The sequence below is a fragment of the Anomaloglossus baeobatrachus genome, chromosome 5 (genome assembly GCF_048569485.1).
Source record: "Anomaloglossus baeobatrachus isolate aAnoBae1 chromosome 5, aAnoBae1.hap1, whole genome shotgun sequence".
Taxonomy (NCBI): Eukaryota; Metazoa; Chordata; class Amphibia; order Anura; family Aromobatidae; genus Anomaloglossus; species Anomaloglossus baeobatrachus.
The window spans coordinates 5,738,161-5,759,299 of record NC_134357.1 but is presented as its reverse complement, the minus strand read 5'-3'; the positions used below and the strand labels follow the sequence as shown (position 1 = coordinate 5,759,299).

Sequence of the window (21,139 nt, the reverse complement as noted above, 5' to 3'; positions counted from 1 at the left end):
CTCAGGTGCTCAGTACTGGTAACTAGTGATGAGCGGGCACTACCATGCTCGGGTGCTCAGTACTGGTAACTAGTGATGAGCGGGCACTACCATGCTCAGGTGCTCAGTACTGGTAACTAGTGATGAGCGGGCACTACCATGCTCAGGTGCTCAGTACTGGTAACTAGTGATGAGCGGGCACTACCATGCTCAGGTGCTCAGTACTGGTAACTAGTGATGAGCGGGCACTACCATGCTCAGGTGCTCAGTACTGGTAACTAGTGATGAGCGGGCACTACCATGCTCGGGTGCTCTGTACTGGTAACTAGTGATGAGCGGGCACTACCATGCTCGGGTGCTCAGTACTGGTAACTAGTGATGAGCGGGCACTACCATGCTCAGGTGCACAGTACTGGTAACTAGTGATGAGCGGGCACTACCATGCTCGGGTGCTCAGTACTGGTAACTAGTGATGAGCGGGCACTACCATGCTCGGGTGCACAGTACTGGTAACTAGTGATGAGCGGGCACTACCATGCTCAGGTGCACAGTACTGGTAACTAGTGATGAGCGGACACTACCATGCTCGGGTGCTCAGTACTGGTAACTAGTGATGAGCGGGCACTACCATGCTCGGGTGCTCAGTACTGGTAACTAGTGATGAGCGGGCACTACCATGCTCGGGTGCTCAGTACTGGTAACTAGTGATGAGCGGGCACTACCATGCTCAGGTGCTCAGTACTGGTAACTAGTGATGAGCGGGCACTACCATGCTCAGGTGCACAGTACTGGTAACTAGTGATGAGCGGACACTACCATGCTCGGGTGCTCAGTACTGGTAACTAGTGATGAGCGGGCACTACCATGCTCAGGTGCACAGTACTGGTAACTAGTGATGAGCGGGCACTACCATGCTCGGGTGCTCAGTACTGGTAACTAGTGATGAGCGGGCACTACCATGCTCGGGTGCTCAGTACTGGTAACTAGTGATGAGCGGGCACTACCATGCTCGGGTGCTCAGTACTGGTAACTAGTGATGAGCGGGCACTACCATGCTCAGGTGCTCAGTACTGGTAACTAGTGATGAGCGGGCACTACCATGCTCGGGTCCTCAGTACTGGTAACTAGTGATGAGCGGGCACTACCATGCTCGGGTGCTCAGTACTGGTAACTAGTGATGAGCGGGCACTACCATGCTCGGGTGCTCAGTACTGGTAACTAGTGATGAGCGGGCACTACCATGCTCGGGTGCTCAGTACTGGTAACTAGTGATGAGCGGGCACTACCATGCTCAGGTGCTCAGTACTGGTAACTAGTGATGAGCGGGCACTACCATGCTCGGGTCCTCAGTACTGGTAACTAGTGATGAGCGGGCACTACCATGCTCGGGTGCACAGTACTGGTAACTAGTGATGAGCGGGCACTACCATGCTCGGGTCCTCAGTACTGGTAACTAGTGATGAGCGGGCACTACCATGCTCGGGTGCTCAGTACTGGTAACTAGTGATGAGTGAGCACTACCATGCTCGGGTGCTCGGTACTGGTAACTAGTGATGAGTGAGCACTACCATGCTCGGGTGCTCAGTACTGGTAACTAGTGATGAGCGGGCACTACCATGCTCGGGTGCTCGGTACTGGTAACTAGTGATGAGCGGGCACTACCATGCTCGGGTGCTCAGTACTTGTAACTAGTGATGAGCCGGCACTACCATGCTCGGGTGCTCGGTACTGGTAACTAGTGATGAGCGGGCACTACCATGCTCGGGTGCTCGGTACTTGTAGTTACACTCTATTCCTCCTATGTTAGGCCTGCACAGTAGATGGAGTTGGGTGCTGTGGCCCTTCCCCCTCCTCGTTTTCGGTGGGTAGCCGCCATCTGTTCCCCGGACTGAAGAACATTCCAGATCTTACAGATGGGAGGGGGCAGAATATGGGTTAATTAAATCAGGAGGTCAGAGCCCTGTTTAGTGTGACAATGGGCATGTTTATGCCAGTCACAGATGTGTGGCACAGTCACCGCAGGAACTAAGGGGTTACACTGAGCAGCCCCCTGCAAGGTCAGAGGTCAGAGGTCAGGGTCAGGGTCAACGTCTCCAACATCACAAAACATTTTAATTAATAAATAACTAAAACATTCAAAAGTTCTGTTACTGAGACCGGAACCGGAGGCGGGAGAGGACACACCAGCCCCGAGCACCGGTACACACCAGCCCCGAGCACCGGTACACACCAGCCCCGAGCATCGGTACTCACCAGCCCCGAGCACCGGTACACACCAGCCCCGAGCACCGGTACACACCAGCCCCGAGCACTGGTACACACCAGCCCCGAGCACCGGTACACACCAGCCCCGAGCACCGGTACACCAGCCCCGAACACCGGTACACACCAGCCCCGAGCATCGGTACTTACCAGCCCCGAGCACCGGTACACACCAGCCCCGAGCACCGGTATACACCAGCCCCGAACACCGGTACACACCAGCCCCGAGCACCGGTATACACCAGCCCCGAGCACCGGTATACACCAGCCCCGAGCACCGGTACACACCAGCTCCGAGCACCGGTACACACCAGCCCCGAGCACCGGTATACACCAGCCCCGAGCACCGGTACACACCAGCCCCGAGCACCGGTACACACCAGCTCCGAGCACCGGTACACACCAGCCCCGAGCATCGGTACACCAGCCCCGAGCACCGGTACACCCCAGCCTCGAGCACCGGTACACACCAGCCCCGAGCACCGGTACACACCAGCCCCGAGCACCGGTACACACCAGCCCCGAGCACCGGTACACACCAGCCCCAAGCACCGGTACACACCAGCCCCGAGCACCGGTACACACCAGCCCCGAGCACCGGTACACCCCAGCCTCGAGCACCGGTACACACCAGCCCCGAGCACCGGTACACACCAGCCCCGAGCACCGGTACACACCAGCCCCCAGCACCGGTACACACCAGCCCCGAGCACCGGTACACACCAGCCCCGAGCAACGGTACACACCAGCCCCGAGCACCGGTACACACCAGCCCCGAGCACCGGTACACACCAGCCCCGAGCACCGGTACACACCAGCCCCGAGCAACGGTACACACCAGCCCCGAGCACCGGTACACAACAGCCCCGAGCACCGGTACACACCAGCCCCGAGCACCGGTACACACCAGCCCCGAGCACCGGTACACACCAGCCCCGAGCACCGGTACACACCAGCCCCGAGCACCGGTACACACCAGCCCCGAGCACCGGTACACACCAACCCCGAGCACCGGTACACACCAGCCCCGAGCACCGGTACACACCAACCCCGAGCACCGGTAAACACCAGCCCCGAGCACCGGTACACACCGGCCACGAGCACTGGTACACACCGGCCCCGAGCACCGGTACACACCAACCCCGAGCACCGGTAAACACCGGCCCCGAGCACCGGTACACACCGGCCACGAGCACTGGTGTACATTCAGTCCATGTCCCAACCCCCCCATCACTGTATTGTGTCTAGTTTTGTTACATTGTTGCAGGGTTCTGAAGAACAATTAACCATTGAGGGGACACTTTAATTTTTACATTTCAAGTTAAAAAAAGCAAAACAGGAACAATGTTTTCACACAGACCCCTCTGTGTGGAAGAAAGGCACCTACCACCTCCGAGTGCTGACATTTTGGCACAGTGGTCACACAGTGGTGGCACCTACCACCACCGAGTGCTGACATTTTGGCACAGTGGTCACACAGTGGTGGCACCTACCACCTCCGAGTGCTGACATTTTGGCACAGTGGTCACACAGTGGTGGCACCTACCACTACCGAGTGCTGACATTTTGGCACAGTGGTCACACAGTGGTGGCACCTACCACCTCCGAGTGCTGACATTTTGGCACAGTGGTCACACAGTGGTGGCACCTACCACCTCCGAGTGCTGACATTTTGGCACAGTGGTCACACAGTGGTGGCACCTACCACCTCCGAGTGCTGACATTTTGGCACAGTGGTCACACAGTGGTGGCACCTACCACCTCGGAGTGTTGACATTTTGGCACAGTGGTCACACAATGGTGGCACCTACCACCTCCGAGTGCTGACATTTTGGCACAGTGGTCACACAGTGGTGGCACCTACCACCTCCGAGTGCTGACATTTTGGCACAGTGGTCACACAGTGGTGGCACCTACCACCTCCGAGTGCTGACATTTTGGCACAGTGGTCACACAGTGGTGGCACCTACCACCTCCGAGTGCTGACATTTTGGCACAGTGGTCACACAGTGGTGGCACCTACCACCTCCGAGTGTTGACATTTTGGCACAGTGGTCACACAATGGTGGCACCTACCACCTCCGAGTGCTGACATTTTGGCACAGTGGTCACACAGTGGTGGCACCTACCACCACCGAGTGCTGACATTTTGGCACAGTGGTCACACAGTGGTGGCACCTACCACCTCCGAGTGTTGACATTTTGGCACAGTGGTCACACAGTGGTGGCACCTACCACCTCCGAATGCTGACATTTTGGCACAGTGGTCACACAGTGGTGGCACCTACCACCTTTAAGTGTTGACATTTTGGCACAGTGGTCACACAGTGGTGGCACCTACCACCTTTAAGTGTTGACATTTTGGCACAGTGGTCACACAGTGGTGGCACCTACCACCTCCGAATGTTGACATTTTGGCACAGTGGTCACACAGTGGTGGCACCTACCACCACCGAGTGCTGACATTTTGGCACAGTGTTCACACAGTGGTGGCACCTACCACCTCCGAATGCTGACATTTTGGCACAGTGGTCACACAGTGGTGGCACCTACCACCTCCAAGTGTTGACATTTTGGCACAGTGGTCACACAGTGGTGGCACCTACCACCTCCGAATGCTGACATTTTGGCACAGTGGTCACACAGTGGTGGCACCTACCACCTCCAAGTGTTGACATTTTGGCACAGTGGTCACACAGTGGTGGCACCTACCACCACCGAGTGCTGACATTTTGGCACAGTGGTCACACAGTGGTGGCACCTACCACCACCGAGTGCTGACATTTTGGCACAGTGGTCACACAGTGGTGGCACCTACCACCTCTGAGTGTTGACATTTTGGCACAGTGGTCACACAGTGATGGCACCTACCACCTCCGAGTGTTGACATTTTGGCACAGTGGTCACACAGTGATGGCACCTACCACCTCTGAGTGCTGACATTTTGGCACAGTGGTCACACAGTGGTGGCACCTACCACCTCCAAGTGTTGACATTTTGGCACAGTGGTCACACAGTGGTGGCACCTACCACCACCGAGTGCTGACATTTTGGCACAGTGGTCACACAGTGGTGGCACCTACCACCTCTGAGTGTTGACATTTTGGCACAGTGGTCACACAGTGATGGCACCTACCACCTCCGAGTGTTGACATTTTGGCACAGTGGTCACACAGTGATGGCACCTACCACCTCTGAGTGCTGACATTTTGGCACAGTGGTCACACAGTGGTGGCACCTACCACCTCCAAGTGTTGACATTTTGGCACAGTGGTCACACAGTGGTGGCACCTACCACCACCGAGTGCTGACATTTTGGCACAGTGGTCACACAATGGTGGCACCTACCACCTCTGAGTGTTGACATTTTGGCACAGTGGTCACACAGTGATGGCACCTACCACCTCTGAGTGCTGACATTTTGGCACAGTGGTCACACAGTGGTGGCACCTCCGAGTGCTGACATTTTGGCACAGTGGTCACACAGTGGTGGCACCTATCACCACCGAGTGCTGACATTTTGGCACAGTGGTCACACAGTGGTGGCACCTACCACCACAGAGTGCTGACATTTTGGCACAGTGGTCACACAGTGGTGGCACCTCCGAGTGCTGACATTTTGGCCCAGTGGTCACACAGTGGTGGCACCTACCCTGCAGGATCTGGTACATGCTCCAGTATATCCGCAGGCAGTTCTTCTCCTTCTTCATCCCCCGCTTACAGCGGCAGTTATACAGGGATTTTTGTTTCAGCGCCTCGGTGGCGTTCTTACACTCATCTTTCGCCTCCAGGCCGGTGACTTTGCTGAAGTTTGTCTCCTTTCCAGCCACGCACTGGCGCAGAGTCCTGTATTTGGCGCTGCACTCCGGCTCTTTTAGGCACTGCTCATTGGCTCTTACACAGTCCAGTCGGTCCCCAGATGGCAGTCGCCTCAGCTCAGCAGACAGAACGGCATCTGCAAAGAGACACAAGGTGACATAATGAGCGCTGTGATAGCCACAGACAGGCCCAGCTGCTCCAGGCTCCGCAGAAAGGACGGACAGAAAGGACAGAGATACAGACGTAACCAGAAACACAAGAGTTAAGCATCGAGCCCCCGAACATAGAACACAAGGAAAGCAGCGCCATGTGCAAGAGAGGAAGACAGCCGAAATTCTGCCAGCTTTGATTGAATTGTTGTGTTGTATTTACTTATGCCTAAAATATTTGCCACAATTATCTGTATAATATCTGCAATATCTGTCTGCAGCCACCACTAGGGGGAGCTCCCTGTATACAGAGATACATGATAAGATCCTGTCTGCAGCCTCCACTAGGGGGAGCTCCCTGTATACAGAGATACATGATAAGATCCTGTCTGCAGCCACCACTAGGGGGAGCTCCCTGTATACAGAGATACATGATAAGATCCTGTCTGCAGCCACCACTAGGGGGAGCTCCCTGTATACAGAGAAACATGATAAGATCCTGTCTGCAGCCACCACTAGGGGGAGCTCCCTGTATACAGAGATATATGAGAAGATTCTGTCTGCAGCCACCACTAGGGGGAGCTCCCTGTATACAGAGATACATGATAAGATCCTGTCTGCAGCCACCACTAGAGGGAGCTCCCTGTATACAGAGACACATGATAAGATCCTGTCTGCAGCCACCACTAGGGGGAGCTCCCTGTATACAGAGATACATGATAAGATCCTGTCTGCAGCCACCACTAGGGGGAGCTCCCTGTATACAGAGATACATGATAAGATCCTGTCTGCAGTCACCACTAGGGGAGCTCCCTGTATACAGAGATACATGATAAGATCCTGTCTGCAGCCACCACTAGGGGGAGCTCCCTGTATACAGAGATACATGATAAGGTCCTGTCTTCAGCCACCACTAGGGGGAGCTCCCTGTATACAGAGATACATGATAAGATCCTGTCTGTAGTCACCACTAGGGGGAGCTCCCTGTATACAGAGATACATGATAAGATCCTGTCTGCAGCCACCACTAGGGGGAGCTCCCTGTATACAGAGATATATGAGAAGATTCTGTCTGCAGCCACCACTAGGGGGAGCTCCCTGTATACAGAGATACATGATAAGATCCTGTCTGCAGCCTCCACTAGGGGGAGCTCCCTGTATATAGAGATACATGATAAGATCCTGTCTGCAGCCACCACTAGAGGGAGCTCCCTGTATACAGAGACACATGATAAGATCCTGTCTGCAGCCACCACTAGGGGGAGCTCCCTGTATACAGATACATGATAAGATTCTGTCTGCAGTCACTAGGGGGAGCTCCCTGTATACAGAGATACATGATAAGATCCTGTCTGCAGCCACCACTAGGGGGATCTCCCTGTATACAGAGATACATGATAAGATCCTGTCTGCAGCCACCACTAGGGGGAGCTCCCTGTATACAGAGATACATGATAAGGTCCTGTCTTCAGCCACCACTAGGGGGAGCTCCCTGTATACAGAGATACATGATAAGATCCTGTCTGTAGTCACCACTAGGGGGAGCTCCCTGTATACAGAGATACATGATAAGATCCTGTCTGCAGTCACCACTAGGGGGAGCTCCCTGTATACAGAGATACATGATAAGATCCTGTCTGCAGCCACCACTAGGGGGATCTCCCTGTATACACAGATACATGATAAGATCCTGTCTGCAGCCACCACTAGGGGGAGCTCCCTGTATATAGAGATACATGATAAGATCCTGTCTGCAGTCACCACTAGGGGGAGCTCCCTGTATACAGAGATACATGATAAGACCCTATCTGCAGCCTCCACTAGGGGGAGCTCCCTGTATACAGAGATACATGATAAGATCCTGTCTGCAGCCACCACTAGGGGGAGCTCCCTGTATACAGAGATACATGATAAGATCCTGTCTGCAGCCTCCACTAGGGGGAGCTCCCTGTATACAGAGATACATGATAAGATCCTGTCTGCAGCCACCACTAGGGGGAGCTCCCTGTATACAGAGATACATGATAAGATCCTGTCTGCAGTCACCACTAGGGGGAGCTCCCTGTATACAGAGATACATGATAAGATCCTGTCTGCAGCCACCACTAGGGGGATCTCCCTGTATACACAGATACATGATAAGATCCTGTCTGCAGCCACCACTAGGGGGAGCTCCCTGTATATAGAGATACATGATAAGATCCTGTCTGCAGTCACCACTAGGGGGAGCTCCCTGTATACAGAGATACATGATAAGACCCTATCTGCAGCCTCCACTAGGGGGAGCTCCCTGTATACAGAGATACATGATAAGATCCTGTCTGCAGCCACCACTAGGGGGAGCTCCCTGTATACAGAGATACATGATAAGATCCTGTCTGCAGCCTCCACTAGGGGGAGCTCCCTGTATACAGAGATACATGATAAGATCCTGTCTGCAGCCACCACTAGGGGGAGCTCCCTGTATACAGAGATACATGATAAGATCCTGTCTGCAGCCACCACTAGGGGGAGCTCCCTGTATACAGAGATACATGATAAGATCCTGTCTGCAGCCACCACTAGGGGGAGCTCCCTGTATACAGAGATACATGATAAGATTCTGTCTGCAGCCACCACTAGGGGGAGCTCCCTGTATACAGAGATATATGAGAAGATCCTGTCTGCAGCCACCACTAGGGGGAGCTCCCTGTATACAGAGATACATGATAAGATCCTGTCTGCAGCCTCCACTAGGGGGAGCTCCCTGTATACAGAGATACATGATAAGATCCTGTCTGCAGCCACCACTAGGGGGAGCTCCCTGTATACAGAGATACATGATAAGATTCTGTCTGCAGCCACCACTAGGGGGAGCTCCCTGTATACAGAGCTACATGATAAGATCCTGTCTGCAGCCACCACTAGGGGGATCTCCCTGTATACAGAGATACATGATAAGATCCTGTCTGCAGCCACCACTAGGGGGAGCTCCCTGTATACAGAGATACATGATAAGATCCTGTCTGCAGCCACCACTAGGGGGAGCTCCCTGTATACAGAGATACATGATAAGATCCTGTCTGCAGCCACCACTAGGGGGGGCTCCCTGTATACAGAGATACATGATAAGATCCTGTCTGCAGCCACCACTAGGGGGATCTCCCTGTATACAGAGATACATGATAAGATCCTGTCTGCAGCCACCACTAGGTGGAGCTCCCTGTATACAGAGATACATGATAAGGTCCTGTCTTCAGCCACCACTAGGGGGAGCTCCCTGTATACAGAGATACATGATAAGATCCTGTCTGTAGTCACCACTAGGGGGAGCTCCCTGTATACAGAGATACATGATAAGATCCTGTCTGCAGCCTCCACTAGGGGGAGCCCCCTGTACACAGAGATACATGATAAGATCCTGTCTGCAGCCACCACTCGGGGGAGCTCCCTGTATACAGAGATACATGATAAGATCCTGTCTGCAGCCTCCACTAGGGGGAGCTCCCTGTATACAGAGATACATGATAAGATCCTGTCTGCAGCCACCACTAGGGGGAGCTCCCTGTATACAGAGATACATGATAAGATTCTGTCTGCAGCCACCACTAGGGGGAGCTCCCTGTATACAGAGCTACATGATAAGATCCTGTCTGCAGCCACCACTAGGGGGATCTCCCTGTATACAGAGATACATGATAAGATCCTGTCTGCAGCCACCACTAGGGGGAGCTCCCTGTATACAGAGATACATGATAAGATCCTGTCTGCAGCCACCACTAGGGGGAGCTCCCTGTATACAGAGATACATGATAAGATCCTGTCTGCAGCCACCACTAGGGGGGGCTCCCTGTATACAGAGATACATGATAAGATCCTGTCTGCAGCCACCACTAGGGGGATCTCCCTGTATACAGAGATACATGATAAGATCCTGTCTGCAGCCACCACTAGGTGGAGCTCCCTGTATACAGAGATACATGATAAGGTCCTGTCTTCAGCCACCACTAGGGGGAGCTCCCTGTATACAGAGATACATGATAAGATCCTGTCTGTAGTCACCACTAGGGGGAGCTCCCTGTATACAGAGATACATGATAAGATCCTGTCTGCAGCCTCCACTAGGGGGAGCCCCCTGTACACAGAGATACATGATAAGATCCTGTCTGCAGCCACCACTCGGGGGAGCTCCCTGTATACAGAGATACATGATAAGATCCTGTCTGCAGCCACCACTAGGGGGAGCTCCCTGTATACAGAGATACATGATAAGGTCCTGTCTTCAGCCACCACTAGGGGGAGCTCCCTGTATACAGAGATACATGATAAGATCCTGTCTGTAGTCACCACTAGGGGGAGCTCCCTGTATACAGAGATACATGATAAGATCCTGTCTGCAGCCACCACTAGGGGGAGCTCCCTGTATACAGAGATATATGAGAAGATTCTGTCTGCAGCCACCACTAGGGGGAGCTCCCTGTATACAGAGATACATGATAAGATCCTGTCTGCAGCCACCACTAGAGGGAGCTCCCTGTATACAGAGACACATGATAAGATCCTGTCTGCAGCCACCACTAGGGGGAGCTCCCTGTATACAGATACATGATAAGATTCTGTCTGCAGTCACTAGGGGGAGCTCCCTGTATACAGAGATACATGATAAGATCCTGTCTGCAGCCACCACTAGGGGGATCTCCCTGTATACAGAGATACATGATAAGATCCTGTCTGCAGCCACCACTAGGGGGAGCTCCCTGTATACAGAGATACATGATAAGGTCCTGTCTTCAGCCACCACTAGGGGGAGCTCCCTGTATACAGAGATACATGATAAGATCCTGTCTGTAGTCACCACTAGGGGGAGCTCCCTGTATACAGAGATACATGATAAGATCCTGTCTGCAGTCACCACTAGGGGGAGCTCCCTGTATACAGAGATACATGATAAGATCCTGTCTGCAGCCACCACTAGGGGGATCTCCCTGTATACACAGATACATGATAAGATCCTGTCTGCAGCCACCACTAGGGGGAGCTCCCTGTATATAGAGATACATGATAAGATCCTGTCTGCAGTCACCACTAGGGGGAGCTCCCTGTATACAGAGATACATGATAAGACCCTATCTGCAGCCTCCACTAGGGGGAGCTCCCTGTATACAGAGATACATGATAAGATCCTGTCTGCAGCCACCACTAGGGGGAGCTCCCTGTATACAGAGATACATGATAAGATCCTGTCTGCAGCCTCCACTAGGGGGAGCTCCCTGTATACAGAGATACATGATAAGATCCTGTCTGCAGCCACCACTAGGGGGAGCTCCCTGTATACAGAGATACATGATAAGATCCTGTCTGCAGCCACCACTAGGGGGAGCTCCCTGTATACAGAGATACATGATAAGATCCTGTCTGCAGCCACCACTAGGGGGAGCTCCCTGTATACAGAGATACATGATAAGATTCTGTCTGCAGCCACCACTAGGGGAGCTCCCTGTATACAGAGATACATGATAAGATCCTGTCTGCAGACACCACTAGAGGGAGCTCCCTGTATACAGAGATATATGAGAAGATCCTGTCTGCAGCCACCACTAGGGGGAGCTCCCTGTATACAGAGATACATAATAAGATCCTGTCTGCAGCCTCCACTAGGGGGAGCTCCCTGTATACAGAGATACATGATAAGATCCTGTCTGCAGCCACCACTAGGGGGAGCTCCCTGTATACAGAGATACATGATAAGATTCTGTCTGCAGCCACCACTAGGGGGAGCTCCCTGTATACAGAGCTACATGATAAGATCCTGTCTGCAGCCACCACTAGGGGGATCTCCCTGTATACAGAGATACATGATAAGATCCTGTCTGCAGCCACCACTAGGGGGAGCTCCCTGTATACAGAGATACATGATAAGATCCTGTCTGCAGCCACCACTAGGGGGAGCTCCCTGTATACAGAGATACATGATAAGATCCTGTCTGCAGCCACCACTAGGGGGGGCTCCCTGTATACAGAGATACATGATAAGATCCTGTCTGCAGCCACCACTAGGGGGATCTCCCTGTATACAGAGATACATGATAAGATCCTGTCTGCAGCCACCACTAGGTGGAGCTCCCTGTATACAGAGATACATGATAAGGTCCTGTCTTCAGCCACCACTAGGGGGAGCTCCCTGTATACAGAGATACATGATAAGATCCTGTCTGTAGTCACCACTAGGGGGAGCTCCCTGTATACAGAGATACATGATAAGATCCTGTCTGCAGCCTCCACTAGGGGGAGCCCCCTGTACACAGAGATACATGATAAGATCCTGTCTGCAGCCACCACTCGGGGGAGCTCCCTGTATACAAAGATACATGATAAGATCCTGTCTGCAGTCACCACTAGGGGGAGCTCCCTGTATACAGAGATACATGATAAGATCCTGTCTGCAGCCACCACTAGGGGGAGCTCCCTGTATACAGAGATACATGATAAGATCCTGTCTGCAGCCACCACTAGGGGGAGCACCCTGTATACAGAGATACATGATAAGATCCTGTCTGCAGCCACCACTAGGGGGAGCTCCCTGTATACAGATATACATGATAAGATCCTGTCTGCAGTCACCACTAGGGGGAGCTCCCTGTATACAGAGATACATGATAAGATCCTGTCTGCAGTCACCACTAGGGGGAGCTCCCTGTATACAGAGATACATGATAAGATCCTGTCTGCAGCCTCCACTAGGGGGAGCTCCCTGTATACAGAGATAAATGATAAGATCCTGTCTGCAGCCACCACTAGGGGGAGCTCCCTGTAACCAGAGATACATGATAAGATCCTGTCTGCAGCCACCACTAGGGGGAGCTCCCTGTATACAGAGATACATGATAAGATCCTGTCTGCAGCCACCACTAGGGGGAGCTCCCTGTATACAGAGATACATGATAAGATCCTGTCTGCAGCCACCACTAGGGGGAGCTCCCTCTATACAGAGATACATGATAAGATCCTGTCTGCAGCCACCACTAGGGGGAGCTCCATGTATACAGAGATACATGATAAGATCCTGTCTGCAGCCACCACTAGGGGGAGCTCCCTGTATACAGAGATACATAAGATCCTGTCTGCAGCCACCACTAGGGGGAGCTCCCTGTATACAGATACATGATAAGATTATGTCTGCAGTCACTAGGGGGAGCTCCCTGTATACAGATACATGATAAGATTCTGTCTGCAGTCACCACTAGGGGGAGCTCCCTGTATACAGAGATACATGATAAGATCCTGTCTGCAGCCACCACTAGGGGGAGCTCCCTGTATACAGAGATACATGATAAGATCCTGTCTGCAGCCACCACTAGGGGGAGCCCACTGTATACAGAGATACATGATAAGATCCTGTCTGCAGCCACCACTAGGGGGAGCTCCCTGTATACAGAGATATATGATAAGATCCTGTCTGCAGCCACCACTAGGGGGAGCTCCCTGTATACAGAGATATATGATAAGATCCTGTCTGCAGCCACCACTAGGGGGAGATCCCTGTATACAGAGATACATGATAAGATCCTGTCTGCAGTCCACACTAGGGGAACTCACTGTATACAGAGATACATGATAAGATCCTGTCTGCAGCCACCACTAGGGGGAGCTCCCTGTATACAGAGATACATGATAAGATTATGTCTGCAGCCTCCACTAGGGGGAGCTCCCTGTATACAGAGATACATGATAAGATCCTGTCTGCAGTCACCACTAGGGGAAGCTCCTTGTATACAGAGATACATGATAAGATCCTATCTGCAGTCACCACTAAGGAGAGCTCCCTGTATACAGAGATACACGATAAGATCCTGTCTACAGCCACCACTAGGGGGAGCTCCCTGTATACAGAGATACATGATAAGATCCTGTCTGCAGCCACCACTAGGGGGAGCTCCCTATATATAGAGATACATGATAAGATCCTGTCTGCAGCCACCACTAGGGGGAGCTCCCTGTATACAGAGATACATGATAAGATCCTGTCTGCCGCCACCACTAGGAGGAGCTCCCTGTATACAGAGATACATGATAAGATCCTGTCTGCAGCCACCACTAGGGGGAGCTCCCTGTATACAGAGATACATGATAAGATCCTGTCTGCAGCCACCACTAGGGGGAGCTCCCTGTATACAGAGATACATGATAAGATCCTGTCTGCAACCACCACTAGGGGGAGCTCCCTGTATACAGAGATACATGATAAGATCCTGTCTGCAACCACCACTAGGGGGAGCTCCCTGTATACAGAGATACATGATAAGATCCTGTCTGCAGCCACCACTAGGGGGAGCTCCCTGTATACAGAGATACATAAGATCCTGTCTGCAGCCACCACTAGGGGGAGCTCCCTGTATACAGATACATGATCAGATCCTGTCTGCAGCCACCACTAGAGGGAGCTCCCTGTATACAGAGATACATGATAAGATCCTGTCTGCAACCACCACTAGGGGGAGCTCCCTGTATACAGAGATACATGATAAGATCCTGTCTGCAACCACCACTAGGGGGAGCTCCCTGTATACAGAGATACATGATAAGATCCTGTCTGCAGCCACCACTAGGGGGAGCTCCCTGTATACAGAGATACATGATAAGATCCTGTCTGCAGCCACCACTAGGGGGAGCTCCCTGTATACAGAGATACATGATAAGATCCTGTCTGCAGCCACCACTAGGGGGAGCTCCCTGTATACAGAGATACATGATAAGACCCTGTCTGCAGCCACCACTAGGGGGAGCTCCCTGTATACAGAGATACATGATAAGATCCTGTCTGCAGCCACCACTAGAGGGAGCTCCCTGTATACAGAGATACATGATAAGATCCTGTCTGCAGCCACCACTAGGGGGAGCTCCCTGTATACAGAGATACATGATAAGACCCTGTCTGCAGCCACCACTAGGGGGAGCTCCCTGTATACAGAGATACATGATAAGATCCTGTCTGCAGCCACCACTAGGGGGAGCTCCCTGTATACAGAGATACATGATAAGATCCTGTCTGCAGCCACCACTAGGGGGAGCTCCCTGTATACAGAGATACATGATAAGATCCTGTCTGCAGCCACCACTAGGGGGAGCTCCCTGTATACAGAGATACATGATAAGATCCTGTCTGCAGCCACCACTAGGGGGAGCTCCCTGTATACAGATACATGATCAGATCCTGTCTGCAGCCACCACTAGGGGGAGCTCCCTGTATACAGAGATACATGATAAGATCCTGTCTGCAGCCACCACTAGGGGGAGCTCCCTGTATACAGAGATACATGATAAGATCCTGTCTGCAACCACCACTAGGGGGAGCTCCCTGTATACAGAGATACATGATAAGATCCTGTCTGCAGCCACCACTAGGGGGAGCTCCCTGTATACTGAGATACATGATAAGATCCTGTCTGCAGCCACCACTAGAGGGAGCTCCTTGTATACAGATACAGTTAGGTCCAGAAATCTTTGGCCAGTGACACAATTTTGGCGAGTTGGGCTCTGCATGCCACCACATTGGATTTGAAATGAAACCTCTACAACAGAATTCAAGTGCAGATTGTAACGTTTAATTTGAAGGTTTGAACAAAAATATGATAGAAATTGTAGCAATTGTCACATTTCTTTACAAACACTCCACATTTTAGGAGGTCAAAAGTAATTGGACAAATAAACCAAACCCAAACAAAATATTTTTATTTTCAATATTTTGTTGCGAATCCTTTGGAGGCAATCACTGCCTTAAGTCTGGAACCCATGGACATCACCAGACGCTGGGTTTCCTCCTTCTTAATGCTTTGCCAGGCCTTTACAGCCGCAGCCTTCAGGTCTTGCTTGTTTGTGGGTCTTTCCGTCTTAAGTCTGGATTTGAGCAAGTGAAATGCATGCTCAATTGGGTTAAGATCTGGTGATTGACTTGGCCATTGCAGAATGTTCCACTTTTTTGCACTCATGAACTCCTGGGTAGCTTTGGCTGTATGCTTGGGGTCATTGTCCATCTGTACTATGAAGCGCCGTCCGATCATCTTTGCGGCATTTGGCTGAATCTGGGCTGAAAGTATATCCCGGTACACTTCAGAATTCATCCGGCTACTCTTGTCTGCTGTTATGTCATCAATAAACACAAGTGACCCAGTGCCATTGAAAGCCATGCATGCCCATGCCATCACGTTGCCTCCACCATGTTTTACAGAGGATGTGGTGTGCATTGGATCATGTGCCGTTCCCTTTCTTCTCCACACTTTTTTCTTCCCATCATTCTGGTACAGGTTGATCTTTGTCTCATCTGTCCATAGAATACTTTTCCAGAACTGAGCTGGCTTCAGGAGGTGTTTTTCAGCAAATGTAACTCTGGCCTGTCTATTTTTGGAATTGATGAATGGTTTGCATCTAGATGTGAACCCTTTGTATTTACTTTCATGGAGTCTTCTCTTTACTGGTGACTTAGAGACAGATACACCTACTTCACTGAGAGTGTTCTGGACTTCAGTTGATGTTGTGAACGGGTTCTTCTTCACCAAAGAAAGTATGCGGCGATCATCCACCACTGTTGTCATCCGTGGACGCCCAGGCCTTTTTGAGTTCCCAAGCTCACCAGTCAATTCCTTTTTTCTCAGAATGTACCCGACTGTTGATTTTGCTACTCCAAGCATGTCTGCTATCTCTCTGATGGATTTTTTCTTTTTTTTCAGCCTCAGGATGTTCTGCTTCACCTCAATTGAGAGTTCCTTAGACCGCATGTTGTCTGGTCACAGCAACAGCTTCCAAATGCAAAACCACACACCTGTAATCAACCCCAGACCTTTTAACTACTTCATTGATTACAGGTTAACAAGGGAGACGCCTTCAGAGTTAATTGCAGCCCTTAGAGTCCCTTGTCCAATTACTTTTGGTCCCTTGAAAAAGAGGAGGCTATGCATTACAGAGCTATGATTCCTAAACCCTTTCTCCGATTTGGATGTGAAAACTCTCATATTGCAGCTGGGAGTGTGCACTTTCAGCCCATATTATATATAGAATTGTATTTCTGAACATGTTTTTGTAAACAGCTAAAATAACAAAACTTGTGTCACTGTCCAAATATTTCTGGACCTAACTGTATATACTGTATATATTGATTCACTATCTCCACCTATCCAGTTTTTCCTGACCTCGGACTTTAAACTTCTGGGGAATGGAGATCATCACATCACTGGGTGGATCACCAGGGATCACTATCACAAAGCACACACATCTCCTGCCCCTGTCACCTGCACTGATACATTGTGTAGCACACACAGGGTGGTCTGCAGTGACACATTGTTGCACACCTGTTGCTGGAGCAGTATTATCAGTGTAATATAGTGAGTATTATGAGGCAGGTTTCTGGATGTAAAGGTTCTCTTCCTTTCCTGACAGTAAATACAGGTGAAGCCCCGCATCCAGCAGATCGGGCAGAGCTTTCCTCTTCTCCAGCATTATCGGCGGCTTCGTCGGTTTGTGCATCGGCCGCGATGTGTCACCGACCCGGAAAGGTCCTTCATGTCATTTGCAGGAGGACGATCGCCGGAGCACGGGCCTCATCGTCTATTATCGCGACAGACACGTGCATCTCGTGACATCACATGAGCTGCGTCCGATGATCTCACATCTGATGATTTCATCCGCAGCATCTTCTGCTGCCAACAAATCCCAGATTGCAGGGACTCTGCTGAGTCACCACCTCATCATGAGGAGCAGAAGGACTACAACCCTCAGCGTGGCCACACACTGCAGAACTGCTCCGCACAGAATATTTGCAGGATACATCCTAATCCTGGAGCCCTACCTTATCAGACATGGACGTCAGAGGTCAATAGACAGTTGTCCAGATTATGGGGGATCTACGCTGAGGCTGGAGGTGACCCCCATAGAGATCCCTACTGTACTATACTGGATGTTATTCCTGAGAATCCTCCGATATGTAACACTGCAACTACCCAAAACCCTTCTGACACAGCCCCTAGGAAAACCAGTCACACCAGAAACCCCCTCACCACCTAATCCCACACAGTGGATCCCTCCCTGTCATCCTGGGCACCAGGAGCTCTACCCCTGATCCCACACAGTGGATCCCTCCCATCATCCTGGACACCAGCAGCTCTCCACCTAATCCCACACAGTGGATCCCTTCCATCATCCTAGACATCAGTAGCTCTCCACCTGATCCCACACAGTGGATCCCTCCCATCATCCTAGACATCAGTAGCTCTCCACCTGATCCCACACAGTGGATCCCTCCCATCATCCTGGACACCAGCAGCTCTCCACCTAATCCCACACAGTGGATCCCTCCCATCATCCTGGGCACCAGGAGCTCTCCACCTAATCCCACACAGTGGATCTCCCCCTATTATACTGGACACCAGGGGCTCTCCACCTAATCCCACACAGTGGATCCCTCCCATCAGTTTAGACACCAGTAACTCTCTACCTGACCCCACACAGTGGATCCCTCCCACCATTCTGCACATCAGGAGCTCTCCACCTAATCCAGTGGATCCCTCCCATCATCCTGGGCACCAGGAGCTCTCCACCTAATCCCACACAGTGGATCTCCCCCTATTATACTGGACACCAGGGGCTCTCCACCTAATCCCACACAGTGGATCCCTCCCATCAGCTTAGACACCAGTAACTCTCTACCTGACCCCACACAGTGGATCCCTCCCACCATTCTGCACATCAGGAGCTCTCCACCTAATCCAGTGGATCCCTCCCATCATCCTGGGCACCAGGAGCTCTCCACCTAATCCCACACAGTGGATCTCCCCCTATTATACTGGACACCAGGGGCTCTCCACCTAATCCCACACAGTGGATCCCTCCCATCAGCTTAGACACCAGTAACTCTCTACCTGACCCCACACAGTGGATCCCTCCCACCATTCTGCACATCAGGAGCTCTCCACCTAATCCAGTGGATCCCTCCCATCATCCTGGGCACCAGAAGCTCTCCACCTAATCCCACACAGTGGATCCCTCGCACCATTCTGGACACCGGGAGCTCTCCACCTAATCCCACACAATGGAGCCCTCCCATCATCTTAGGCGGGCTTTACAGGTTGCGACATCGCTAGCATCGGCTAGCGTTGTCGAGCGCGATAGTCCCCGCCCCCGTCGCACGGCCGATATGTGGTGATTGGTGCCGTAGCGAACATTATCGCTACGGCAGCGTCACACGCACTTACCTGCTCGGCGACGTCGCTGTGACCTCTGAACAATCCCTACTTCAAGGGGGAGGTGCGTTCGGCGTCACTAAGCGGCCGGCCAATAGGGGCGGAGATGAGTGGGACATAACATCCCGCCCACCTTCTCCCTCCCGCATAGCCAGTGGACGCAGGTAAGGAGAGCTTCCTCGCTCCTGCGGGTTTACACACAGCGACGTGTGAAGCTGGAGGAACGACCAACAACATCGTACCTGCGGTCGACCCGACATTATGGAAATGACTGACGTGACACAGATCAGCGAGATTGTACGCTTCTGCGCTCGTTCATCGTCGCACCTAGGATTTACACGTTGCGATGTCGCTACCGGCGCCGGATGTGCGTCACTAACGACGTGACCCCGACGAAATTTCGGAAGCGATGTCGCAACGTGTAAAGCCCACCTAAGTCACCAAGGCTGGATCATCTTCCATAGATTTTGTTTACGCCTGCCTTCTTCTAATGTAAATCCCTGCTGAATCTAGCTCTCCACCTAATCCCACACAGTGGATCCCTCCCATCATCCTGGACACCAGGAGCTCTCCACCTAATCCCACACAGTGGATCCCTCCCATCATCCTGGACACCAGGAGCTCTCCACCTAATCCCACACAGTGGATCCCTCCCATCATCCTGGACACCAGGAGCTCTCCACCTAATCCCACACAGTGGATCCCTCCCATCATCCTGGACACCAGGAGCTCTCCACCTAATCCTACACAGTGGATCCCTCCCATCATCCTGGACACCAGGAGCTCTCCACCTAATCCCACACAGTGGATCCCTCCCATCATCCTGGACACCAGGAGCTCTCCACCTAATCCTACACAGTGGATCCCTCCCATCATCCTGGACACCAGGAGCTCTCCACCTAATCCCACACAGTGGATCCCTCCCATCATCCTGGACACCAGGAGCTCTCCACCTAATCCCACACAGTGGATCCCTCCCATCATCCTGGACACCAGGAGCTCTCCACCTAATCCCACACAGTGGATCCCTCCCATCATCCTGGACACCAGGAGCTCTCCACCTAATCCCACACAGTGGATCCCTCCCATCATCCTGGACACCAGGAGCTCTCCACCTAATCCCACACAGTGGATCCCTCCCATCATCCTGGACACCAGGAGCTCTCCACCTAATCCCACACAGTGGATCCCTCCCATCATCCTGGACACCAGGAGCTCTCCACCTAATCCCACACAGTGGATCCCTCCCATCATCCTGGACACCAGGAGCTCTCCACCTAATCCTACACAGTGGATCCCTCCCATCATCCTGGACACCAGGAGCTCTCCACCTAATCCCACACAGTGGATCCCTCCCATCATCCTGGACACCAGGAGCTCTCCACCTAATCCCACACAGTGGATCCCTCCCATCATCCTGGACACCAGGAGCTCTCCACCTAATCCCACACAGTGGATCCCTCCCATCATCCTGGACACCAGGAGCTCTCCACCTAATCCCACACAGTGGATCCCTCCCATCATCCAGGACACCAGGAGCTCTCCACCTAATCCAACACAGTGGATCCCTCCCATCATCCTGGACACCAGGAGCTCTCCACCTAATCCCACACAGTGGATCCCTCCCATCACCTGGACACCAGGAGCTCTCCACCTAATCCCACACAGTGGATCCCTCCCATCATCCTGGACACCAGGAGCTCTCCACCTAATCCCACACAG

The 21,139-nt window shown here is 52.2% G+C and overlaps 1 protein-coding gene across 1 annotated transcript in view; it reads right to left on the bottom strand.

Annotated features, from left to right (window-relative positions):
* The window catches only part of GFRA1 (GDNF family receptor alpha 1), a 156,230-nt gene that overhangs the window by 119,960 nt on the left and 15,131 nt on the right, over positions 1-21,139 (bottom strand). Inside the window, exon 2 of the mRNA XM_075348148.1 lies at positions 5,894-6,196. Within this exon, the coding sequence (XP_075204263.1) occupies positions 5,894-6,196 (303 nt within the window). The remainder of the gene's footprint in view (positions 1-5,893; positions 6,197-21,139) is intronic.